At 39.2% G+C, this 27,942-nt stretch overlaps 1 protein-coding gene across 1 annotated transcript; it reads left to right on the top strand.

The window, feature by feature from the left end:
* The first annotated feature begins 115 nt into the window (after positions 1-115).
* On the top strand, positions 116-25,695 carry ophn1 (oligophrenin 1). Its single transcript, XM_083926517.1, has 24 exons — positions 116-672; positions 2,526-2,621; positions 3,041-3,102; positions 4,046-4,117; positions 5,604-5,705; positions 5,805-5,915; positions 7,085-7,189; positions 7,292-7,421; positions 7,514-7,614; positions 7,704-7,795; positions 8,847-8,925; positions 11,828-11,861; positions 12,054-12,116; positions 12,674-12,748; positions 14,055-14,139; positions 15,021-15,079; positions 16,703-16,808; positions 16,968-17,127; positions 17,981-18,125; positions 19,015-19,308; positions 21,625-21,766; positions 23,629-23,679; positions 24,490-24,532; positions 24,661-25,695. The coding sequence occupies exons 1-24, from the start codon at positions 519-521 to the stop codon at positions 24,664-24,666; spliced, it is 2,367 nt and encodes a 788-aa protein (XP_083782643.1). The 5' UTR covers positions 116-518; the 3' UTR covers positions 24,667-25,695.
* The last annotated feature ends 2,247 nt before the right edge of the window (positions 25,696-27,942 follow it).

Genomic DNA, 27,942 nt, shown 5'->3' with positions numbered 1-27,942 from the left:
GACGTGTATGATATCTCTGTTTGAAAAAAATATATACTTAGTATCACGTATTCAGTGGTTGTATAGCATGTCGGTTACTCGACAAAATAATAATCGATTTCAAACCAAGGGAAAGGGCGGTATTAGGCTTCACGAGAGTGGGAAGTATTTCGGAATGGGACGCGTCCAAAATGATTCTAGCCGCTCTTCTAATCACGACACCGCAACAAGGAAAAAGTGGTAAAGAGGTCCAGGATACAGCTGAATTACAGTAGCAACAGCGCGTCGGACGGGGCAAAGGGGGAAGTGAACCAAAACAGTGCCTCTTCACTGTTTAGTGCACCTCATACTAAACCAGCGTCTGCCGCAGGCTCCCACGGACACCGTGGTTCCTGCTCCTACTGTATGAACAGAGGAGAGTTTGGAGTCGCTTCAACTGAGCAGCAATGAGTGTGCGATAGTCGAGAGTGGGCTGCGTGGCTCATTACAACAACAGAAGTCCGTGTTTCTATTGTGTGTGAAAGCCAGTTGACCAGAAGATGGGGCATCCTCCTCTGGAGTTCAGTGACTGCTATCTGGACAGTCCGGACTTCAGAGAGACGCTCAAGTGCTATGAACTGGAGCTGGAGAGGACGAGCAAATTTCTCAAAGAGTTGATCAAAGATGGCAACAGTGTAATCACTGCAATCAAAGGTAAGCATGCTTCAAGTCTGATCGCTCTTGGTTTTAAATCACCAGCAGGTTATTTGTGGCACATTGCATGTGGATATAGTGGTGCTTCACAGGGGATCAGCATCAGTGGGGCCTTTTTTAAGGGCCTACAGGATCAATGTGGGTGGGTGGGAGAGGCTCACAGGGAGGTGCTAGTGCCCCCCTGGGAGAGGACCAAACAGCCTGCTTTGAAAGGCCGTGGATCTGGTGCAGATGTGCAGGATGACGTCTCTGTTTCTAAACAACCCAACAGCTGTCATCTTGGGCTGTTTTTCCACCTCCCCTCTCTGCGTGAAGCTGTCTCTGGTTCCACACCAGGACCAGAGACAGTGACAGTGTATATTTGGGTCAGTGTGGCACCCATGAGGGAAAACATTGTCACCAAGATACCATTCTGCTGTCCAAATCACCAGTGACCAGCTTTTCACCTTGAGAACAGAAACTGTCATTGTAGGTGGTGTATCAGTGCTGCAGAGTGCTGAGGGTCCACTGTATATTCAGTCCACAGAATAGCCAGAGGTCACGAGTGCTCGTTGATGGGGTAAACTGCACCAAGAGATATTTATATATTTACCTTAAGTCCTAATGCTTTATCCTTTAAACATTGGTCTACAGATGAAACTGTTGGGGAATATGTGTGTCCTTATAAAAGAGGGCACTATTAAAGCAAGAATCCTAAATAAACAACTTAAACAGAACGTCACAGTTTGTTGATGGAAAAAACATGTGGCATGATGGAAAGTTTAAACGGCCCCATTACAAAAAGAGGGATTTAAAGAGGTTTAGAATATGATACGAAGTACGTTAGCCAAGTTCCTCAAGCAAAAAGCCCTACGGCATGAGCCTGACAGACTGTTTTGTTTTAATAATAAAGCCCAGACAAAGCAGGGATAATATATTGCATAGAGTTTATACTGTCTCATGTTGTGCTGAAGGATGTTTTTCATACTGTAGACTTTCCTACCAGAAAAAAAGGCACAATGACAATAATCCTGGACTTCACTTCAATTTTATGAGAGTTGGTTTGACTTTAAAGCAGGGGTGTCAAACATACGGCCCGTGGGCTAGAACCGACCCGCCAAAAGGTTGAATCTGGGCTACTGGATGACTAGGACCTGGGGCTTTCTGTCTAAATAAGAGTAGCAGGTCCGATGCTGGATAAGCTATTATAGATCACTTTCACACGCAGGCCTCTGTTCATGCCGGAGCTGCTGGTGGAAATGTGTTTGTCGAAAAGTGGACAAAGTGTTGGGGTTTCCAAGAAAAATGGTTCCAAGTTCCTGTTCTTCACAGAGGTCAATGGGATGCCAGTGTGATGGGTGTATTCACAGCACCTTTCAGTGCTCAAGGAATATTCGGCACAACTATCAGACTCATCATAGTGAAAAATACAAGAACTTGGAAGGACAACGGAGAACGGAGAAGATAAAAAAAAAGTTGTGGCTGATCTGAGGAAGAGCAACCTGTTTGGAGTCATAGCCAGGAGATTAGCGAGGTGGCTGTGAAAGCTAGCTACCTTATTGCTGATGAAATAGCATTAGAGCTCTGAGGGTGAGTTTGTGGAGACATGCTGTAGGCTGCAGAAACCATGTGCCCTGACAAGCGACAGGATTTTCCAAACAGCAGCCTGCCGAGAAACTCTGGCAGATATGATTTTGGATATTACTAAAGTGGTTTTGCTGGTGTGACCCACCTGAGATCAAATTGGGCTGTATGTGGCCCATGAACCCCTGATTTAAAGAAAGAAAGAATAAAATTGTCGTCAACTTGTGACCGAGACATTTAGGAGCTGCCCTCAGATGTCTCAAAGGGACTAAATGCTGTTTTTTTTTTAGGCTATTCTTTGGCAGTGCAGAAGTTTTCGCAGACTCTCAGCATGTTCCAGTTCGACGTCATCGGTGACTCGCTGACGGATGATGAGATTAACATTGGTAAGATAATGCAGGCGTGCTTCTTAACACACTTGATGTTTACTGACAGTCACGATGGGGAACTTACTTTTGGAGAACTTTGAAGAAGATTCTGTGCTTTATTCCAGCAGTTTTTCCTGTTACCTCATACTATATGAACATTTTTGGCAGCCACTTGGTAATTCCTCACAATTTCTAAAAACAAAATGGTTTGGAAAAACGTCTGCCTCAGAGGGTAAAGACACATGTGTGTAAAAAAATAGCTGGAAATATTATCATCATAAAGTCTATTCTAATGCACATTTGTAGAGCCGGAGCAAGTTTAGTTTCTTTTTTTTTTTTAATTTAATCTTCCCAATTTTGTTTCCTGCGTCAGACACTTAAGATAACAATGTGCAAAGTCTTTATTCCGGTCATCATCTTTGTGATTTCTTCCCCAGCTCAGTCGTTCCAGGAGTTCGCCGGACTCCTGCAGGAAGCAGAGCATGACAGGATGATGCTGGTGGGTTATCAACGTCCTCCACACATCCTATTTGAACCCTCATTAGATATTAGAAAACCACATTAACATGTCCTGCGCTAAAGATTAGACCACTTGGAAGGAAACTTTTGGCACATTCTGTTACAAATACTAAAAATGCAAAGTCAGCATTTATTTTTAGCTGTTTTTAGATATTCTGTGATAATTGGCATGTGCTATTACAGGACACAAGCACACACCTAGATGCTGTGTGTGTGCTTGTTGAGAGGAATTCTGGTATTTAGTTTGCAATCAGTTTCCCTCTGTGTGTTCCTGTTCCCCTTTTTGTTAATGGTTTCATATTGCTTGCATGTTTGTGCATCAAAATATGGGATGCTTATATTTCACACATGTTATTATACTGTAATTTGCCCACTTCTTTAATATTTTTACCAAGCCAGATTAACTCAGACACAAACTAAGCTACGCTGTGTCATTCTTGTACACTTGAGCATTCAGCTTATTACAGGAGGAGTAGCAGTTCCTGTTAGACTGGGTTTTCTGGATACAGATCTTATTTAACTAGAAGAATACTCAGAGAGCACATACTGTACCTCTGCCAAGGCCATGTCCTATCTCACAATATTATTGAAAGTGAAAAATAATTTGTGTATCCGTTTCAAAATGTAATGGGTTCTTCCTTGACCCATGCTAAACCCTTCCACCAAGTTTCATGAACATCAGACCAACAGTTTTTCTGTAATCCTGCTCAAAGACAAGCAAACGATAAAACAAAACCATACTGAAAACAGAACCTCCTTGGTGGAGGTCAAAATGGAAGTCTCTGGTAAACCGCGTTTGCCGCTGTGGAAGAGGAGCATCGTTACGAAAAAATAAATTTTCACTCTCACACTTTGATATATTTATACTGTTTTCATTGTGTATGTGCACCACAGTAATTGCTGCTCCATGTTTGCCTGTCCAGGTTCAGAACGCCTCCGATCTGCTCATCAAGCCGTTGGAGAAGTTCAGAAAGGAGCAAATAGGACTTACAAAAGTGAGTGCTTTTAAGGATTCCTCTCCTCTGTAAGGGAAATAGATCTGCAACGATGAATCAAATAATCAAAAGGGTGTCAACTCTTAAATGAATCACCAACTATTTGGATCATCGATTTAAAAAAAGTCCAAATTCTCTGATTCCAGCTTCTTAATTGCTAATTTATTCTGGTTTCTTTTCTCCTCTATGACAGAAAACTGAATGTATTTTAGTTGTGGACAAAACAAGACCTTTGAGGGCATCATCTTGGGCTTTAATAAACACTGATCAACATTTTTCACCATTTTCTGACATTTTATAGACTTAAAAACTAACTGATTAACTGTGAAAATAGTCAACAGATAAATCAGTACTGAAAGTAATTGTTAGTTTCAGCCCTACAGTTGTCAGCTCTTTAGTGAATTCAATTCAATTCAAAAAACTGTATTTGTCCCCGGGGGGCAATTCAGGGCACACAGAGCAGCAAATAACGACAGTGCAACTATACAAAACATTTCAACCTAACAACAAGAATAAAGTTTAAGAGAATAATAAGTGTCAGTGAAGACTGGAAACACTCTTCTGCTGTTGCTATGCATGGACAGTCAAACCAATGTACAGAATATACCTTCCTGTGGTGGTCACAGAAACTAAACAGGTTGTCATAGGCTACTTCCCCAAATCTGTTTACAAATGTAAGCTTGAAACAAGTCTCTTCCTCTTTGAGTCTTCAGTGTGTGAAGAGATTTTGTTAAAAGCTCATGTTTTTCTAAGATGACCACCTGTGTGCTCCATCATCTATGTTTTATTTTGCTTTTAAAGTCCTCAGAAAAATCCGTGGGATATCACACTGATTATTCAGAATGACATTTAAGTTTCTTTATGGTTGTGCTCTGGTGATCAAGAGGGTTTTTTGTATTTATTAACCAGGTGCTTTCTGTCATTCAAGTAGTTCATCCACAAGTAGAATTAAAATATACATTAAAATAAATGGGTCCTAAATGAGTTGGAAAATTAATTCATTTTAAAAAATAATGTTTTAAATCAGGGTTTTCTCAATAAGAGAAATGAGGTATCATGTCCTTTTTATAATGAGAAAGAACACGTGAGTCAACAGTGTGCGTAAACGAAGAGAACAGTCAAAGTGGAAAGAAATAAAAGAAATGCTTGAGCAGTCCCCAACCTTTTTTGTCTGCCCCCCCACAGCCCTGTCAGATGAACTCAAGTAGCTCTTCGCTGACATCACCTGTGTGAAAATGTGATAGTTTTCATTCATTTTAAACCATAGACTGTCGAAAATACGGATGGTGCATGTTCCAAGCTCTTAAACATTAGCATTAAAAACCTATCCATTTACTCAAAGTAAGAATCTTGCTAGTTTCAGTTTCTGAGAGAAGCAAATCATTTGAATGATGGTTCAACATTTCTAAACACTTTTTGCTTTCAGTCAAGCTGTGCCAGATTAAAAAAAAATAATACTTGAATTATCAACACTTCTATCCTGCAGGAAAAGAAAAAGAAGTTTGAGAAAGAGAGTGAGAAATATCACTCCCAGGTCGATAAACACCTGAATATTTCTGCCAAGAAGAAAGAGAGTCAGCTTCAAGAGGTGGAGTACAACACGTATTATCAGTTGTGTAGTGAAATGTAGATCTGAGAGCCACAAAGAGGTCAGTCTGAGATTTCTGTTGTGTTTTTTTTACTGCAGGCTGATGAGCTTCTGGACAGAGAGCGAGTGAACTTCTATGAATCGTCAGTGGAGTACGTATACCAGATCCATCAGGTGCAGGACCGGAAGAAGTTTGATGTGGTGGAGCCGGTGAGTGCGGCCTGTGGTCTCCCACTCTTCTTCTTTGCAACACACAACTAGAGATCAAGGAAATATACAGGACATTTTAGAAGGAGAACCCGATGATAGATGATAAAACAAACCCAGAGGTCATCCATCCCTTCTTTACGGCAGTGGTTCCTTTGTTTTGACTCTTCTCGCTTACAATCTTAAAGATCCCCTCCCGACATATATTAAGACATATACAAATAGTATCACATTACCAAAAAAGGGCATCTACTTCACCTACCTCATTAAAAATCCCAGAATCTATGCACATGTAAGTTGAGTTAATTTCTAAAGTTTCCCTGCTGCACACAAGATGTGTCTCTTAGCCCATTTTCAATGCAAATGCATTGGCAGCTTCAGGTGTCTACTTCACACCTGTATAGACCTTTATAATGGCATTCCATTGCTAGGCAACAGCCTTGGTCCTGGTTAACTTCCTGTCAACTGATGTCATTCACATTCACTGCAACAGGAATCAAACTTGGACACATTCAGGAATGTTTGTGCTTACAACTTTGAAAAGGTCTTCACGTTGATTTTAGGACAAGAATTGACTTCCAAACTAGTTGTTTGAAGTTTGAAGTTTATTTCAGGCTGACTTTCAACAAGAAAAAAACATATTAACAAATCACATCACATCAACAACCTGAAACAGGTGTAGGCTGAAGCCCCTTCTTATAATGCCTACCCTTTTTAAGCAAATCAACATATGAGAATAATAATAAGTAAATGCATATAATACATATATACACACACACATATATAGTATATATATATACCCTGTAAATATACATACACACATACTTACATAAGAAAAAGACTACTTGTAAGTGAAAATAAACACGTCTTTACAAAAAGATTGAGTATGCATGCAAGGTTGCACAATCAAATCAAAACAAACACAGCTTATCCTTTATTTGATTAGATTTTTTTTCATTTACTTTCTGCTCTACCATTTTCATATTGTTTCAGTATATTATTTTGTTATATCACAAATCACGCTCGTAGGCCCACCCCTTATAATTGGATTTACAATGAGCACAGAGAAACGTTCTCCTGTCAAACTCTGCACATACATAATTCTGCACAGTGAGTCAACAAGAACAAAAAATAAGTATTTCAAATATGTAATTCGGGCTTTGGTTGGACAGGTGCTGGCGTTTCTTCACAGTATCCTAACGCTCAACAACCTGACGGTGGAGATGACTCAGGACTTCATGCCTTACAAGCAAGAACTGCAGCTCAGCTTGCAGAACGTAAGTGGTGTTACTGGCAACGAATAATGCCATTAGTCACATTTATTATCCGTTAATCAGATGTCCATTAGTTTCTAAAGTGCTGTCTGGTTTCGCCTGCAGACCAGGAACAGCTACGAGAGCACTCGCGAGGAGATGGAGGAGCTGATGAAAAGAATGAAACACCCATCCCAGATCTGTAAAATGCACAGTTTTCTGCCCATGGAGGGTTATCTGTACTGTCAAGAGAAGTGTAAGTATAGTAGATGTTTATACAGAAGCTTTACACTTGTGCAAAGAATTCCCTCTCACAAGGCCGGTCATGTTTTTCTTTTGTCCCAACAGGGGCTTTGGGCGTGTCATGGGTCAAATATTACTGCAAGTATCACAAGGAGGGGAGACAGCTGGTCATGGTGCCTTGTGAACAGAAGCCGGCAACTAAACAGGTGCTTTACCCAAAAGAAACAAACATACTCCGACATCTTCATTATCTGTAGCCAGTTTATTATGAATTTATCATTCTCTCTCTCTGCAGGGCGCCACGCAACTGACACTGAAATCCTGCATCCGCCGGAAGACAGAGTCCATAGACAAGCGCTTCTGCTTTGACGTGGAAACTCACGAGAGGTTAGCACAAACAATCTGAAACTCTGCGGGATGAGGCAACACGAAAGCCTTGTGGGATAAACAGGCTCAGGCAGCGAGGTGAACAGGTGGCTCACGAGGACAGAGAGTGAGGGCTAAATGGACTGTAGCCCAAACAATCCCTAAGCAACAGGCATGGGCTGGAAACAGATGGCAAACTTATAGGATTTCTGGGAAAGGAACAAGCTCATATTTATATAAGCAGGCCATTAGGTACAAAACGCCTTATTAGACAACCGAGCCGTAGGCTGCTCTGTCATATTTCTTAATCTGTAGAAATACTTGGAGTGTCGTCAGGGTGTTTTTGAAAGTTTAAAAGCTGCTTAAGTTATTCATTAAGGGCTTGAAAAGTGTCTGTCTGAATGTGAAGCAACTCGTTTGTGCCACAGTGAGGAGCTGGCTCTCTGACAAACTGAAGGCGGCAGTACTGGCTTGTGAAGATGGTAATGTCGTAGGTCTCAAGATGTTTTAAGACGAGCCCTGAAATTCTGCAGGCGCTAGTACCTGACCCCACCCTTTGACCTCCATAGAAGGAGTTTACATAGGGCTTATATATTCCTCTGCTCTTCATATACTGGATCATTTTGGACCTTCTGTGCCCACAAATTTCAGTGTTATCTATTTAATTGTCGATTGAAAAGTTCTTTCACAAGAGTTTTAAAGTTGTTGTTTTTCTCATCGTTAGTTGATCAGTGCAGTTGGCAGCTTTAAACTCCTAGCACAGTTGTCTTTGTTAATACTTGATTCAGCAGCCTACAAGCTGAACAATTTGGCACAGACCTATTCCAACGCTGGATTTTCATCATCACTTCATGCTTGTCTTATTCATCTCTATTTGCTGCCTCCATCATCAACATTGGGTCTAATTTAGTTTTCAAAGACGCTTAAAGTTTTGTGACGCTTAAAGATCTGTGACGTGTACGAGCTTAAAAGCCTAAATGTTCATAACCGTTGGGTTCTTTAGCAGTGCATTGTGTGACTGAATAATTTGCAACCTTTGTCTCTTTAATTGCATTTTATACTGTTTCCATAGAAACATACCCGTCACTTTCCAAGCTCTTTCGGAGGGAGACAGGAAGTTGTGGATGGAGGCCATGGATGGAAAAGAGCCTGTGAGTTCATTTCTCCTCGCACGTTGGATTACTCTTCTCCAAAATGTTATTTTTGTGAAAGCTGCTTTACTGCCAAGAATATCTACAATACAATATGGAGGCAAGACATGGCTGCTGGCTATTGTGCTGACAGATAAAACTTCCAACTCCAATGTCCCTTTCCAATCTGCATAGTTGAAATGCAAATCAAACTTTCATTCCATTTCAACCCTCCATATAAGACTGGGGGAATCAATTGCGAGAGATCCTCATTTTTTAAAGATGCTAACTATGAAATCTTCTGAAATGTTAGCAGATAGTTTTAATCTTTAATCACAACTTTTTGTTTGGAAGAAGCATTAAGATTTAGATTGGATTTGATCTAATTAAAAATGTTTATGTTCACAATATCAGATTCCATTGAAGCCCGGAGAGAGAAAACTGTAGCAGAGGAGAGGAATAACACGTGGTTTGTTAAGTAGTGTGTTTGACATTGTTTGTTTTAAGGAAACAATAGCATGGTTTCTTATCAAATCCATTATGCGAGGCACGTGACAGCTCACATCTGATATTTGTTAAGCACCGCAGGATGTACTCAAAGGTGACCTCATTATGGCTTCTCGTTTACAGATGTGTGAGACCTGATGCTTGTTAGGCACATTATTCCAAAACTGTGGCACCTGGTTAGTCTTAATGGCCCCATACAGCAGAGCTGCGTTCACACCATCAGTGTTTTTGCTCTTATAATATTCGGGTGTTAATGGCATGTAGAAACTGCTAAATGTTTGATCTGAAAAATCTTGCTGCTCTCACGGTCTGTGTCTGGATTCAGCAGTTTTGAGGCGATTAAATACCAGATTGCCTCAATAGACAAATGTAAGGCATTGTTAATTCCTCTTTTGGTGGTAGCTTTAAACCATATTTTTTGCTCTCTCTGCAGTCTTTAAGACCTCTTTCACATTAAACATATACAAATTAGGTTCAATGTTGTATGTCGTGTGAGTTGTGGACAGCACAAATAGACGGTCACTGCCAGAGGATGTGAAAATAACAGAAGTCACACTTCTGACTGCCCTCTTCCTGCCCAACTTCCTTAATGACTTCTGTATATCGTGCACATTTCAAAAGAGCTTTTCCTTCCACCCTGCCCAGATATTGTCAGGCAAAGATCCGCTTCTCTGTCTTACTGCCAAAGCTGCACACGGATCACCTCTGTGGTGTTCTGTTAGAATCATATATTCTGCCACACCAACTCTGTCGACTGTGTTACACTCTAAATCCCCTTTTAGTCTTTTGAATAGCTGAAATATAAGGTGCAGTCATATGGAAACTCTGTATCAGCTTATATGGGCCTCATAGTGCTGCATGTCAATGCATACTGTTATGCGTTTCAACATGTTTCTACCACATCTTTGAAACTTCCTCATACTCTGCTGTCTTACTGTCAGTCTCTTGAGCTCAGAATCAATCTGGAAGACCATAAATTCCCTATTATCTTACACTGACTTAGAATAGACACTAGAGCTGAAACGATTAGTCGATAATATGCGATAAGTCGAGTAATCTGCAACTGAAAATCAATTAATTTAAAGTAATTTTTGTAGCAAAAATGCCAAATATTCCCTGGTTCCAGTTCCTCAAATGTGAAGATGCAGTTCTTTGGCATGTATAATGGTTAACGGAATATTTTTGACTTCTAGACATTTCACTATGTCACCTAAGGTTCTGCACATTGTGATTGTCATTTTTCGCTATTTCTGACATTTCATTGACAAAACAACGAACCAGTTTATCACAAGTTATCTGCAGATTTAACAATAACAGAAATTATATTTAATTGCAGGCCTAGTAGACACAAATTGGCCGTGATTTCACTGGTTCTGTGTCCATTATAAAACATCCCCACGAGTTCTGGAAGCAAATGTCAGCTGACGCCAGACCCTACAGGTAGACATACGGTGCCTGTATGGCAAATGTAATACTTCACATACAGATCATAAAGTCATTCTTTTTAGAATTGTGTTGGACAAAAAAGAAAATGATTGCATGTTCCTCAATCCTGAAATTAAAATCACTCATTCAAATATTGTGGAGGAAAAAAGTTTTCACTGCCAGTAATACCTTTCCGTTATCTTTGCATCTATAGATCTGATTTGTCAGTTTTGAAGCTTAGCTACCATGTGCTCTTTTTTTTGAAGGAAAGTACTTTATCACCGTGTGAAAATACCAAAACAGAACTCGTTTGATTTTGATTGATTTCCAAACCAGGCAGAGAATGCAGAAGTAGTTCTTCTATACGCAGGTTTAAATCAATAACAGAGCGTGATAGGGATATTACACACTGTGACTGCATTAAAACAAGCACTCGTCCCTGCTGAACAGTCCTTGAACAAGACTCCGCTCTGATGTCTCCAGCTGCTCTGTCTGCTGGCCCTGACCTCTGACTGCCATGAGTAGGGAGTGCGACTGAGTGAAAACAAACTGAAAACATAATGAGATCTAAAAATGACTTTGCATTCAATGTCCTGGCTTTGAGTTACTGGTGACGCCTGTGGTCATGTACTGGTTTTTAAATGAAAGCTTTGCAGAGTTGTCCCAAATGATTCCCTTTTCATGTTTTCCACCAGTTACAAAGACACATATCTGTCCCGTCATCCTTCTTACTCTCTTTTTTTATTGTTATTATTATTTTCATGCAGTTCAAATCTGCTCATAAGTTAAACTTAAACTGGAAATTTGTGCTAATAGTTCTTCTAAACTATCCAAGAAGCTATCACCGTACCCAGGAAGTCGGTTTCAGTGTTGGCTTATTTTCTGTTTTAAGAAGGACATGTTGATTAATCATGCTGTAGGTCAGTCATGGATTGTTCCATATATTTCACCCTCAATTTCCTTTATACATTTTTTCGGTTTTTCATTTCAGATCTATCATTCCCCAATTCACAAGCAAGCTGAAAGTAAGTCCTTCATCATTACTCCGAGTCTACCGTTGGGTGTTGATGTTACGAGACGTGGACAGACTCACTAATACTTTGATGTCTCACTTTACATCTCATGTCACTGAGTGAATCTGTATTCATGTTTTGTCAATGATTTTTCTTAAAACCATTGTTTAATGGTAAAATGTATTTTTTTTTTTACATTCACAGTGGAACTGAATGAAATTGGATTCAAGTTTGTGCGAAAGTGCATCAACTATGTTGAGACCAAAGGTAAGAGGATTATTTTAGTTATGTCACTTTGCTTACTCGGCCTGAAGGGGGTGTAGTGGAGTCACAGGTTCCATGTCGATGCCACGCCTGCAGGCTGCTCCAAGGGATTAAATGTCCTTCATTACAGTACTAGTAATCTGGCATAATATTCTGTTTCAGATTGTATTGAATTTCCATCAGCACTTCTTTAACCCACACTATTAACGTCTGCTTGTCTGATTTTTTTTTTTTTTTTGCTATTGCTTCTTTAACAAAAAGCCTCTTCCTTCCATGTTAAAAATTAAAAGCCCAATAACTTATACCTATTCTGAAGGGAGATGTAACCTTAAAACTCTACAATCACAATATGTTTCTCCAGTTTAATTTGATTCATAATTCAAGCATTTCTCACTGTTCAGTCTCAAACTAAATTGCTAAAAGGAAGTGATCACATCTGTATCTTTATTCTGGCTCCTGCAGGCTCTGAAGAGAAGCATGTGGTTCATTTCCCCTGCTCAGTATTTGTCCAGATTACACCTTTTTTTTCTCTTTATTACCTCCCCATCTCCTCTTTCCAGGCGTCACACAAGAAGGAGTGTACAGAACAGTTGGCAGCAACATCCAAGTGCAGAAGCTTTTAAATGCCTTCTTTGGTAAGAGAATAAGCCTGTGAACTTGTTTTACATCTGTCCATTCAATCTATTTCTTCACTTGGGTTTGTCTTCCTTTGTACAACAGAGCAGGTTCTGGCACTTTTATGAAGCTTGTCTGAATGACACAGAAATACCAGCAGGTCACAGCCTTGCAGTGCTTCTCTGAGGGCTGTGTCTTAAAGTGGCCAAACATTGTATTTTTATACACACCGTGACAAACTATCTCTGCAGTGTCGCTTGTTGTGGCAATCCCACAAAGAATTATGACTCTGCTGTTCCCTTGAGCTCAATTTAGCTTTAGTCTTTTGATTCTTCAACTTCAATTTTGGTTTTCATTCTCAACGCTCTCGAAGCATCATTTTTGGCTGCAACAGGCAGCTGTTTTCAGTGGAAAAAGCTCTAAAACGGCACTGTACACTATCTGCTCAGCGACGAACAACAGACAGACAAAGTTACCAACTAGTTATGTGGTGAACAAAGTGGAGCATTTAGAAGCTAAAGAGCCAGATATTTCCCTCAGGAGTTGGTGGAGACCAAAAACGGAGCTAAAAGAGGGTAAATATTGGACTTATGTTCAGTGTCACAAACACTTCCGAATGAATGCTAATGTTGTCCTATGTCTGCTGGGTGTATATAGGTGACAAGTTAGCCACGTCAGTGGCCATCGCATATTCACTTTATAATAAATAGGGACGATATTTTACACCGTAGGAAGAGCTCAATAATAACATCAATGATGTCTATGCTGTGTTTAAGGGTCCCAGCAAGTTGTGACAGTGAGAAGACAAATGAGTTCAGTCACCGTTAATGTTATTATTTATAACATTTATTACTTTTATTTCAGATTTGCCTTTTTTCACATTTTGTGAATTCCTGGCCCCATATTGCTTATTATTTAAAGGATCTGTACTCCAAATACTGAAAAAGTAAAGGTGGCTGGGATTGTCACCTCACATGTCTCACAGAATATTCCCCAATACGTGAAATGCCAACGTTTTTTTCACAGCCACATGCCCGTGCCGGCGGACCGTCTTATCAAAACAAACAACAGAGAAACTGGGATTTAAACACACACACCGAGGGAGAGTGACTTCATTAATCCACTATATCTTTACGGAGCAAATATTTGTTTGCTGCTATATAAATGCTCTTTTAATTATGGCTAGTACATATTGTCACAACTAGCCAGTTACCTTGATCAATTAAGACACTAATCACAGGAGTTTTTTTTTCACTGTTTACATGAAATTTAAAGTAATGGCATTAAATATTGTATGCCTGTTTGTTCTGATATGCTCATTCATAGACCCCACAAACCCAGGAGATGTGGATCTCCACTCCAGCGACTGGGACATTAAGACCATCACAAGCGCTCTGAAGTTTTATCTAAGGTGTGTTTGTGTCTCCTCCTCACATGCACCTACTCACACACAAAGTTTATTTGTGTAGTTTGCAAGATTCTTCCTTTTTAAAATCACTGATATTCAAAAGATTTAGGTATTTTCCTAGAACCTGGACCCAGATGCACATTGAAGCAATCGGTTATTCAGGGGTAGGGGGCTATTGAAGTGGGTTGTATGAGGTACTCATTGATAGTATTTGACGCTCTTCGTCCTCTGCAGAAGCTAAATCTTGTCTTGATCTTCTTGTCTCCATAGTGAACGTAATTTTGTGATTTTCTTTTATTTGTTTATAAACCACAGAAAGTCTGACTCAAACAGCTGATCTGCGGTGTTATACAGTTATTCATAGGAGAAAATGTAGTGTTAATGGTAAGGGCTGTCTGACGACAAGGTCAAGCGGTGAAAATATCTTAATTAGAGGCCGAATCAGGGCCAGGGCATGAAAAAGGGAGGGCAGTCCAGGCCCTTTCCCTACTTTCTACCCCCCTACTTCCAGCGCCCTTGCTCATACCACATCCTCAACCTCGACCTTTTCGACCTTCATTTTGATCTCGACTACACACCTGTAAATTTTCATAAATCTTGAAAACTGTTGCGCCAGCTTCTGTATCAGTACTCATGTCTGTTTCTTCAAGCTGGTGGCTTGTTAACTGTCATCTACTATAGGTAATACACCATTACTGTTGCTGAATACCTCCTACAACCCCACTTCAAAAAGAACTAGCCCTTTTAAAATAATGCAGCCTTGACAACTGACAACTAACTGTTTGACAAGTGCGTGCTGCTGCTTTTTGTTTTTCTTTTGTTTGATGTGGTGTGTTATATTTCACTGTGGTGCTGTGTGTGCGTGTGTATTTATCTATCTGCAGGAGCTTGTCTGAACCTCTGATGACCTACAGTCTACACAGAGACCTCATGTGTGCTGCAAGTAAGGCGTGATTTGGAACTAATCAAAGACAGATTAAGGAGTTTTGTTTGCATGTTCCTCATTTATTGGTCTCTCCTTTCTGATCTAGACCTGTCACTAAAATATGTCTCAAGCTCACACTAGTGTTTTAGACTTAGACTCTATATTGATCCTTTGGGATGACTCCCGCAATGAAATTGAGTTTCCAGCAGCCTACAAAAACACAAAGGAGGTATGAACAAATACAGATATATATATATATATATATAAGAACAATAAAGGCTTAGCTAAATAAATATATAAAGTAAAACAATAAACAGTAAGCAATAAACTCTTAGTTAAATATATATAAAGTAGAGATATGAATACGGGTCAAATAAAATTCACGGAAAATGAAATCAGATAATTTAAGTGTAGAGAAAGCGTATAAAATAATATATTTACGACTGTTAATGGCAGAAATGAGCAGTAAGATTAAATTATTGCACTTAAACTGTGGATTAAGTTATTACACAAAAAAGAAGTTTTGCTCAAAATCTAACCCCCTTGAAAACATTTGTATAGATCACAGACATCAGGAAGGTTGCAACTTGATGATATTGAGCACAAAACATGTCCTTGCCTGTTAGTTGTTTCTCTGCTGCATGCGTGCTTATTCATGTTGTACTTTAAGTACTCAGATTCTACATACTTTATATACTTACTTTCTGCAAATCTGAGCAGCAATATAAAATTAGGTTTGCATGGAACACACTGTTTGTGGTCACTTTTAGCTCAAATGTGGTCTTTTCTTGGTTTTAAGGCTATGTTAGATTTAAGTGGTGCGGTTTTCTGACCTTAGTTGACAGTTTAATGTATAAAATATGGGAAAGATGCTCAGATTACATTTGTGTGTAGATTTCAGGTATACTTGTATTTGCCGTGTATCTTGCTCTTGTAAGGGTTAACTGGATAAAAACCTGGGTGGTAGGCACTAAAGAGGCTTTTGTACATTAATTCTGTGCAGGCGGCAGGTTCAGCAGTTTAACAGGAAGCAAAAGGTCTGCCTGGAAGGCACTAAGAGAAATCTGAGTCTTATGATTTTTTTTTTTTATCAGCAAAGACAATGAGTTTAACAGCAAAAGCCTCGTTCTGTCAAGATTTTACAGTAAGACAAAAGGTGGCTTCAGTTTCCTGAATATGTCATTCGGTAGTTGAATGGGGGGGTCCTCAGTATATGACCTGAGCTTGTTTTTGAGACTTTCTTTAATTAGTCTCATGCTGTCACAGTGTATAGCGATGGCCTGTTCCATATTGTGTTTATATCATTAATCATTTCTGTTGTTCATAAACCTGAATTTATTATTATACCACCATTATGTAAATGAGAGCCTATAATAAAACATGATTTCCTTACCTACACACTGTACATATATCAAGAAACTTGCACTCGTTTATCATTTAGATCATCAGATACTGCAGATAAATCAGAATCAGAAATACTTTAATATTCCCAATCTCAATGTTACAAAACTCCAGATATACAAACAGCAAATATTATACAGACAATATTAGAAACACAAAACTCTCTGTATTTTATGCACTTTATATATTCCGTTCTTTCACATCCCTTCGTGAGGTAATTTCGTGTTCTTTGTTTCACAGAGTCGGATAATCTGGACTTCCGACTGAGTGAGATCCATTCTCTTTCCTACAAACTTCCAGAGAAGAATCGGGAGATGTTGGAGATGCTTATTAAACACTTGGTCAAGTAAGTGCAAACATACGTTGTTGTGATTTCCCCTTGTTAACGGCTCATACTTTCAGGACCTTTCCCTCTTTTGCTGAAATGTTCTGAGATAACGTGTCGCTGCCCTATGCCGACAGTTTAGTTACATTTTATTCAACCCAACTTGATTTTTGTGGACAGTGTGTGCGGTCACAGTGAAGAAAACCGGATGACCCCTTCAAACATGGCCGTTATCTTTGGACCCACACTGATGAGAGCAAAGGAGGAGACAGTGGCGGCCATGTTGGATATCAAGTTCCAAAATATTGTCGTTGAGATTCTGATTGAGGACTCCAAAAAGGTACGTTTTCAGAGAAGGCAACCTTGGTGCAGTCGCAGAATGTAGAAGTCCATCAAAGGGATCCATTTTGCCCTACTGAAAGCAATAGTTGGGAAATTAGAGTTAGATTAGAAGATTGATGGTATCCATGGTCATGTCTGTAAGTGACCACCAGCAGCCAGCTAACTTAGCTTAGCACAAAGACTGGAAACGGGTGGAAACAGCTAGCCTGGCTCAGTCTCAAGAAAATCCATACATCTACCCGCAACCTCTAAATCTGACTAATCAAGAGGTTTTTTTTTGTTTATTTCATTCATACCAAAAAAGGACAGGCCAACAAAACGGGACGTGTCCCCAGAAAAAGGGGACTTCTGATCAAGCTGTGTTTCCAGTCTTTATGCTAAGCTAAGCTCAGGCTGTAGCTTCGTACTTACACGTACCAGGGATGAAACGTCTGAAAATTTCACATCACAATTATAGTGACCATCGGCGTTATCAGAATTACCACAGTTCTGTTCAAATGTGCTGAAAATATTCCACACGTACGGATACGTATCATGTTTTATATTGAAAACCACAAATAAAAGTGGAAATTAATTTTTTGCATTAAGATTAAAATAATCACGGCCTTTCGCAACAATTTTCTTTCTGCAGTTCTACAGACAGGTTGACCATTTTCCATCATGGTTCCATAAGCAGCATGCTGCGTCCATTTATAAGATTGTTTGGGAAAAATAGAAGTCACTTTTCTTTCCATTTTATTGTCATTGTTCGCTCCTACCCTGTGTATTATTTTATTTATTCAGTTACAGGCTGTAATAGTAGCCATTTAAACCAAATTGTAAATGTAACTCTTTTTTTTTTGTGATTACAGATCTTCAGCTATATGCCAGAGGACAGCACTTCCCCACCGGTCCCGCCTCCGCGCATCACCCCGAGGAAGAGGCAACCCATCACAATCTCCAAGCGGCCAGCTCGTGTTTATCAAGCTCTTAGTCACGACCACGTCCACACAGAGAGTAATTATCAGCCTGCTTCGGCTTGATTGTCATCATCACCCTCATCATTCTCCCACTCTTATCTGTGGTGACTAAATCCGATTATTTTTAGTGGTGAAAGATTTCAACCACAACCATCTCTGAAGTACAGAATAATTGATTGTGACTGTAGTGTGTGTCAGATTAATGTGTGTGTGTGTGTGTGTGTGTGTTACCATTTATAAAAAAATATGACATATTCCCAAACATGGGATCATTCATTTGTTTGTTAAAGAATGTCAAATTGAAATTGTCTTTATTCTTAATCGTTGATAAGAAATGTCTTTGGTGCTTTTTTAAAATTCTAAACACAAATAAACTTATCCTCTCTACATTTTTTATCTCACATTAGTCTTTTTTCTCTCTAGGCCTCTGGCTAAATTGTTAGAACCACTCGTTAAGTGGGTGTGTCTCCTTCCCTTCATGCACTGGCAGAGAGATTTGGAGCCCCTACAGCTTGTCCTCCCTGAGTTGGTTAAAAATGTAACTAGTCTTCATTGACTGCTTAGTCCAGCCAAGTAACCAGCTCTGTATGATTAATCCAAACTTTGAAATTCATTTAAAAATCATATTTTTCCTAAACCACTGAGGCACTGTTGTTGTGTTGCCAATTTAATGATTAATGAATGTGTTTTACATTGTATTGTTTTGGGAGCTTTCAGTATATTTTCCCCTGGGCTTTGTTTTTTTTTCTTTGACTTTGAAGATTATTTGTAGTAATTCAGAGGAAAACATTTAAATTTGACTGACACTTGAAGTTACCCTAATCAGATAGGAAAACCAACATCCCATTCTTTATCTCAGTGTTAAGCTTTTTCAATCTACTGAATTCAGTACCTTGTAGTAATCGTATGTTGTCTGTTTGCAACAGATGGCCAGAACGACAGCTCTGTTGTTCACGGTGAAGTCTCAACGAACCCTGTTCCCCTGCAGCGGACAAAACCTGTTCCACTGGTTCCAAGAGAACCTCCTCCGAGACTGGCATTGATGCCCAGGCCATCTTGCCGTCAGGACAGAGACTCTGAGGCTGGAAAGATAGACGATACAAGGCAAAGGCCAGATTCTTCTTCAGCAGCAAATGGGGAGTCTGGAGTCTATGTGAGCAGAGTGCCATCCTTCCAGAGCAGAAAACCACCTCCCAAAGGCACACCAGCCAACAGAGAAGGTATAATGAACTCTGTGGCTAAAGCGTTCTTGAGTCATACTCGTTTCATTCCAACTGAAAAATCTTCCAGGTTTTATTGGATTTTAAAAAAGACAAAGGGAAATAGTATGATGCCAAAAGCAAGGTTGTGACGTATTGGTCAGATATGTTGGGACATGAAAATAGTCATAGACGTATCAAACATTGTCAGCAAGCTCTTGAGAACTTCATCTGTCCATTTCTCATGTGGCTACATCCAGTCCCTTTTAAAATCTCGTCCCTCCCGTTTATTTGTTTTTATTTGACTCCACACCAGCGATGGCAACAGAGGCATTATGTTTAATCATTGTCCGACCCATTCTTGTGAACGCCTCAAGGATGAAGTGATGACATTTTATTCCAAAAAGGTTAAATGTCAACTCCTGTTTCTGTCCATTATTAGACGCCATAACTCAGGAACAGAAGGGAAGACATTTGGTAGGGTTCTGAGTTGATTAGATCTACGGTGCTGCGGCGTTAAAGATGTGTGTGTGAAGCAACCAAAAATACACATAATACCTTTTTTTTTTTTAATTCTTTCAAAGTTCGTCAGTTGTGTTGCTTAATGAAATGGGCTGTAACGTGTCAAGCTGCTGTATCCTTTACAAATTAGCCTCTGAAGCTGTTAGTCATCTGTTATTTGAGACAAAGAAAAGCTTGTTGTTTTGGCTTTTTTCATTTTAAGTGAACAGAGTTGCTAAGAAAGTGCCAATAAAAGTGAAATCACATGAGTGTTATAAAAGTATTAAAGCCAGATGGTTAAAAAAAATGTCCCTGTTCAGAGCCTGGTTGCAGACATAACGTCTTTGCTGATTACTTGGTTCCCTTTTTAGTTTATTGGCTAAGAAATTTGGTATCTACCCTCGTAATTATGACTAACTCTCAGCATGTCATCGTACAGATCTTTTATTGTTATAACAGGAGACCATCATTATAATGAACATCAGAATGTTATCCCCAAAGCAGTTTCAGTCCAAAGCAACTGGACTTGGTTATTTGTCTAGGAAGACGTTTCACCTCTCATCCAATTTATTAAATTTATAAATTATTTAACCTTTCACAAGGCCGATGATGTCACTGGAACCCTTTGTGCTCCAAGGACCAACGACCGTCATTGAAGTAGACTTTGTTAGTTCTCTATTGAGTCTTAACGACAGTCGTTGGGGTCACAGGAGGCCATTTGAGAACAGTTGTTCTTTGAGGTCAAATTGTTGAATCTCCTGGGAAGGGATGAAAGGGCAGCATTGTAAATTGGAGACAAGTGGTGTCTCAGACCTCCTCCTCTGTTTAGCGATGGTTTCTCTACTTTTACATAGGCCTGTGAATATTCTCATTTGTCCAGGTCATTGTTATCCCCAAAGCAATTTCAGTCAAAAGCAACTGGACTGGTTGTTTGTCTAGGAAGACGTTTCACCTCTCATCCAGGAGGCTTCATCAGTTCATGTACGCATCTGACCAGACTGGGACTGGTCCAACTAACTGGTGTGGAGACTCCTCTTTCAAACCATCTGTCCTCTCTGTACAGGATGTGGACATTGTTGTCATCAAAGGAGTGGGCTTTCTCCTTGAGGTGTAAGTGGACAGCAGAGTCCAAGCCTGAGGAGTTAGCTCTCCTGTGTTGGGCCATGCGTTTATGCAGTGGTTGTTTTGTTTCTCCAGTGTAGAGGTCTTTGCATTCCTTGTTGCATTGAACAGCATAAACCAGATTGCTTTTGTGGGTGAGTGGTGTTCTGTCCTTGGGATGTACTAGTCTCTGTCTGAGTGTGTTACTGGGTTTGAAATACACGGATGCATTGTTTTAAGGACACAGATAAACAATCATACATGCTTTTGTATCTTTACGTCTAGACCACTGCAACACTCTTTTCTTTTTACCGGTTTAAACACCCACTCACTCACACAATTACAATTCATCCAGAACTAAGCAGCCAGATTATTGACCAAATCCAGGAGGTTCTGGTTGCCTGTTAAGTTTAGAATATATTTTAACTCTTTTTGTAAATTATAAGACCATTCATGGTCTGGCTCCAGATTATATTAAAGCCAGACCCCTAAGATCAGCTGATCAAAAACTTTAAGTTTTTACACTTGACAATGTTTTTTTGAATGCAGTGGTCGCTGATATTTCAATCTTTCATTTTTATTCTGTTTTTGTTTTAATGTTGGAAAGCACTTTGTGCTTAAGCTTGAAAACTGCTCTATAAATAAAATTGTTATTATTATTGCAAAATCTGTAATTCAATTCAATTTTATTTATAGTGCCAAATCATAACCATATTAATATTGTTTTTCTTTCAGGAGATTCTGATGGTCTGACCAGAACAAGGTCCACCGAGAAGCAGGCTATTTGTAGACCCCCTGTGAGGCCTCCTGAGCCCCCATCTAGAGCCCCCGCTCCCCAAAAGACCCCAAGTGCAGCCAGCAGCGAGGGCTCATCCTAGTAAGTGCTCCTCAAGCATCCAGAAGTCTGTCGCCACCTTTTTCGGGATACTGGTCAAAAAGTTCCAATAAATGTTCAACTATGGATCTCAGAATCTGCTTTATTGGCATTATTATTAAGTAAGTTTGGACATACTAGGAATTTGTTACTCTCAATGCACATATGCAGAAATAGACTTAGGGCTAAAAACAAGAACAACAAAGCTAAACAAGGTAATCATACATATAATAATCATAATAATAATATGGAATAATTAATAACAGTATTAGTATAATATAGTGATATAGTATAATAATATTACTAATGGGTTGCTTTATATAGATGAGATAGTTGAATTCGTCAGTAAACCCTTATATTCATATTGACAGTGCTTACATGGTAAAAAAAAAACCCCACTAAATCTGATGTTGGATCTGCTGTGTTTATTAAAAACATTAAAATTTAATACACCTCCTAATGGTGCCAGGTGTGCAAATTCGAGAATCAGCAGCCCTTAAGGTTGCTTCGATGATCAAAAGTGTCTGATCAGAGAACGGACATGTTGCCAAGAACAGACGAGGTGATGAACAGAGAACTATCACCTGATTCTGCACTTCCTCTCAAATCTACAAAGATTTTTTCATATCACTGTTGTGTTTTTTTATGGTCAACTTTACTTTTGTGGTTCAATCTCACCGCCGGTCTCATCATCATGTTTTCAGACGCAGCAGGCAGCTGTTTTCAGTGGTGGAAATCTAGAACACCACTACCTAAATTTAGCTTTCTACCTTGCTCAGGGATAGTCAGTGACTGCCCACTGTCCCTGTTAAATAAACATATACATTAATAATAAATAAATAACACTCTTATTAACTTGCTCTTGAGACGTTTTAACTTGTCCTAATAGGAAAAGAAAAGGGGTAACTGATAACATTAACAATGTCTCTGTTTTATTAAGTGTCTCAGGAAGCTATTTCAGTGAACAAGCATTCACAATATCAGTGAAATGAAGCATTGACTTTATGCTGCAATTATTTAGCTGACGGTTTTATCTAAAGTGACTAACAATCAGTGCATTTAACATCTACTTCATCAGATATGCTGATCTTCTTCAAATGCTACATTTAGAGACGACCGAATTAATTTCACACAAGTGTCTAATAGGATAAAAAACTATGAATGATGACATTTTATAAACAAAAGGTCAACTTCACTGTGACATCATGATGCAAAAACCATAGACTGTATAAAGAAAATGGACGTAGCCTCTCCATTGGGGTCTGTTCTCTCCACCTGATTGACTCTGCCTCATTTCCGTTTACTGTAAAAAGGCATTGGTGTGACGTTGGAGGGAAGGAGATACGTCCATCTGACATTTACCTCTGAGGAGAAGTGAGGGCCAGCGGCTAGCTGTCAATCGAGAGGCAGCGCCCCTAATTATTCATAAAATGAAAACTGGCCTGGTACGAAAGAATTCGGCCCCCTCATTGTTGTGATGGAGATATGACCTGAACATACAGACTAGAATCTTTTTTTTACCAGGCCTTAAACAGGTTAAATTATGCTTTAAATTTGAATGGGGGTCAATGAGAAATTGCTCTATTGTGAAACAAGGACCTAGTTGACACTCGGAGAACTGACATTTTTGGCACTTCCTTATTGCTGTGGTGGGGGCTTGGGGTCATTACTATTGCTTTTAGTTACCCTTGTGATTTACCTGCTACAATATGTCAAATGATCTGCTTTGAAAAAGGTCTTTAAAAAAAGCATGGTTGCTCATAGATTAGTTCTGAACCACATACTAATTTTTATCTAAGAATACATCAGTTAGCTGTAAAACAAATGTCTAATTCCAACATGTGGATTTTCTTCTCATTCTGCAGTGTTGCCTCTAAAACAAAGTTTTTTGAGAACGCCTCCCGGCACGTTGGCAGGTAGGTGAAAGCCACTTTTTTGTTCTCTGCCCCAGTTTGTACTGTTCTTTAGTTCAGGTCACTAATCAGTCATCCATGTTTTTGCAGTACAGTAGATGAAAGTTAATAAAAACCCAACGGAAGATTAAAGTTATACTCCTTGGAGATGGAAACCTGCTCTCTCCTCTTTTATGATCTGCTTGGATGGTCCAAGTTAACAGCCTGCACACACACTGATAACGGCTGTAAATGAAGAATGTGGGAGTGGGAAGAGTTTGTGGGAGTTTTATCAAATGGAGTTCATCTTTCTTTCTCTTTCTTTATAGTAATCTCCTCTTTCATTGTAACTTAGAGTTTACTTTCATATGTGGCCTCTGCTGACGCATAAAGGTCTTGCTCGGTTTTTGGACAATAGAAGAACAGATTGTGACTTTAGTGATTATATCCCACAGCTGTATAATATAATGAGTTGTTAGCCCTCCGAAGATCATTACAGTTGGTTCACAGACACAATTACATAACATTTTCTTTCTACTTGCATCACAATGTTATAATGACCAAGGCAATCGTTGTCTCACCTGTTCGCAGTCCAATACTTTATTAGATTCAATCAATTTGTCGCACAGCATATGGACCTTTTCAAAGATGTAAACATTCTAAATGTGTCCTAGTTTATTTCCTGTTGCAGTTCATGTGAATGGCATAAACTGACAGGAAGTTAACAAGGTTGTTGCATAGCAATGGAATCCCGTTGAAGTGCTCTCATGGTTTTAAGGCCTAGCTGGATTTTTAATTTACTTGTTTGTTTGTTTGTTTTTTCTTTTACTGTAGTCCTCCTGCCTCTCCGTCATCAACAACACATGTAAAAAAAGAGGTGAGATTTACTGTGATAGTGATACGTTTAACAGCATAGAAATACTGAATAAACTGTAAAAAAAAAAAAAAAAAAAAAAAAAAAGTGTACCGGTGTAATAAGCTGTGCTGTTTGTCTTGTTCCCTCAGAATTAGAGTTCAGGAGACTCAGACTACATCATGTAACTTCTACATGAGTACAGTTGGGTGCTGATCAAGCTGGAGGGAGTCACCATCGATTGTCAGTGATCCTATCGGATAGACTGAAGAAGTGGCTTTCAATTGAACTGAATGGACGTATTTGAGTCCATTGGATTTTTAATGGTAAGAATGGTGCGGTAACAAAGTAGCAAATGGACTTTTGAATGAACTCGCAAAGCAATTGCCTCAGTGTTTTATCTTTCTTCCAAAGTTAGGATGGGGTAGTGCTTCAGTTGTCCCTTCTTTCATGGTAACTGACATTTTGTCAAACAATATTGCAATATTTAGCCATTTTACAGTGTTTGAAAATGGCCAGTTTTATGGGGAACTAACTGGTTATAACAGCTTACTAAGATGTCCTCTTGTCTACACCCTTAACACTTGTTAGCACTGTAAAATAGACCTCCAAAGAAGACTGATTGATAAGATTGGGTTTATTCATTATTCATTTGAAAACATGAAATATTAGTCTTAATATTAACTTTAAGACAAAACAGACCATGTAATGGCCCGAGGAGGAGCTGGATGAAGCAAATTCATATAAAACTACATCTTTAGAGTAGTTGTTTCCATAGAAGCTATTTTAGTTGGTCCATTCAAAAAGTATATTCAGATGGAGATTTTAAAGAGTCATTCAGCCATTCGTCACTTTTTAAGAGGCATTACAAAATAAGTATTTTGCTACACAAACTATTAAAACATTCTTTTACCTATGACCTTTGTTTCGCTCACTTCTTACCCAGTGTAGGTAAGTCAGGTTGCACATGAAAGTCCTCGAAGTTAAGCTGAATTTGTTGCACCTACGATGAATTGTTGGATTAAAAAAAGCCGGTCAATTTAGCACCCAAACTGATTGTTACATTATGTGAAAATAACACTCAAGTGTATTTTATTGTAATTTTATTTCTCTGTTCCTAAAGTTATTATGTTCATTTTACACTTGTTTTATTTTATTTTTGATAACCCAACGTGAAAATTCTGGTTGTTGTCCGGCTGGATTTGTTCTCAAAAAGAAAATAAACATGAAACATTCATAATGACTCCTGAAAATTTTCAAAAAGGTTTGTGTGTTTGTCTGTGTGTGTTGCCATTAACTTCTGCATTATGCAGAATTGCATGATGTTTTATTCCTTCTAGATAGAAGATAATAATTTGCCCAGTTTTAAGATATTTGGCAAACTAAGCTAAATGGCTAAGCTACATATAGAGAGCTTTATTTTGAGCTTTTAACAAATCATGTTATTCGCAGAGTAGTGCACTGTGATTGTGTAAAACAGCGGTGGTGCATGTGGACAGAGCAGGTTGACTTATTGATTATGCCTGTTGAACAGGTGTATTGATAAAGTATGAAATAATAATAATAAATTGGCTTTTACTTGCAACGGTTTTATGCACCTAACAGTTTCTAATAAGCGTAGTTTCAGCGAGCGGAGGAGACTCTAGGCAAGATACAAGTTAGGACTAACACATCTCTCATCACCTCAGGGAGCCGTGATAAACTCTGTGTTGACTGTTCTGTTAATGGTGCTGCTGTTCTGAGCCTATTTGCTGTTTGGGAAAACCAGCTGATTGGATCATATTTGTTAGAGGTTGTTGTCGATGTTACTTCACTGCAGTGTACAAAGCTGAGCATGATGATGCCTCACTAGATTCCATTAATCTAGAATAGGGACTGACCTGCACTCCACACAGCTTGGCAAAATAGTGCATTTATTGTATTTGAAAATTGAATTTTGAAAAAAGGCTTTGTTCCCCTTTAAGTTAGGTGAATAACCACATCAGTTAGCTTTTGCATTTTTTGTTGACACAATAGTGAATCCAAAATTATGGATTTTGGGAAATAACTGACCACAGGATGACGACCTCATCGATCGGTTTTGCTGTTGGACTGCAGTGTACTGCTTGGGTGTCAGGACATGTTTTATGACATACTGTATGTCTAGTAGATGATTGGTTGATATAATTGGTAAGGCGGGACCATTAGCTACAATATCCAGGATGGACTGTATCCATAGGTAAGACTCAACAAAACTCAGAACTTCTATGTTGCTAGGGCTCTATGTTCTCCAGCTCAATATCCTCTAGTTGATCCAGCAAGGATATACGGTTGTGGTGGATGTGGCTCAGTTGTGCATTGCGTATAAGTGTGTCAATTTCACCTATTCTAAAATGATGTATTTGAATATTTTTGCATGTTTGGGTCCCTAAACTGTCTTGAATTGCATGAATCAGGGCTGACTGGAGAGCTGAGGCTCTTGTGGATCCCTGAGCCCAGTTGTATTCATGTGTGATGATGTTAGTCCCCATAGTAGCCATTTCATTGCAGTGAGAGCATTGACGTAAGAAACTTGACCTTACACTATAAAATGCGCTGTTGTGATCTCTAAGATAATCCCAGCCTCATGAAACTTTACAGCCAGAAAGTAGAGGCCTAGGGCATACGGCAATTGTCAATTGACAATGAGGGGATTTCTGAGCCACAGCCTCATGTAATTCATCAAATTGGCCATCGAGCAAACTGTACAAAATAACAGGATTTCAGAATAAATCAAGTATTTATAATTTGTTCTCTAATTTAGATCTCCATTGTACAACTCACAAGGTGAAAACAAAACCCGCATTGTTGTCACCGCTAATACAAAAGAGGGACACAACAGTTCCTAGTATTATGCACTTAGTGGTTCATTATATTCACCTCCATCTGCTTTATAAACTTGTTTGGAAATATAAATGAACTGTCCAATTGCCCTCACTCCTCCCACTATATTTCAACCTTCACTACCTGTCAGAGCCTCCTCGCTTCGGCCCTTTACATTCCGCATTTAAATCTACAGACTTTCTAATTTCTAACAACTACTGTACCAGCCGCAGCTCTGGTCTTGGTGGTTGGTTGGCCCACATCGAGGGCTGGTGGAAAATCCCCTGACTGATATTGTGGGCTTGGCTTTGGCCAGATTTAGGGAGCATTCAAACAAGAACAACAGAATGTGTGTGTTCTCACTGATTCAAACGTTATTTATCTGATGATCAAGATTAATTAAACACGTATTCATGCTAATGTATTCCACTACTGATACGTTTCATGCAGTGCATTCGAGTTACACTTCACTTTAAATGAAGTAAGCCTCTCTTTGTCTCAGATCTGAGGTTATTCTCTTTTTGAATCCAAAGGCGACCATTTGGATTTCCAAGTTAAAATGATGACAGGCCATTTTCCCTACTTTATATACT

Source organism: Echiichthys vipera (genome assembly GCF_963691815.1).
Source record: "Echiichthys vipera genome assembly, chromosome: 14".
Lineage (NCBI taxonomy): Eukaryota > Metazoa > Chordata > Actinopteri > Perciformes > Trachinidae > Echiichthys > Echiichthys vipera.
Note: the sequence above shows the minus strand (reverse complement) of the source record. Positions and strands in the feature narration are given on the sequence as shown.

Coding starts and splice junctions, on each gene's coding strand:
- ophn1 (XM_083926517.1), top strand. CDS start 519: ATGGGGCATCCTCCTCTGGAGTTCAGTGACTGCTATCTGGACAGTCCG. Junction 12,749..14,054: donor GCTTTTAAATGCCTTCTTTG/GTAAGAGAATAA, acceptor GCTCATTCATAG/ACCCCACAAACCCAGGAGAT. Junction 23,680..24,489: donor GCCTCCCGGCACGTTGGCAG/GTAGGTGAAAGC, acceptor CTTTTACTGTAG/TCCTCCTGCCTCTCCGTCAT.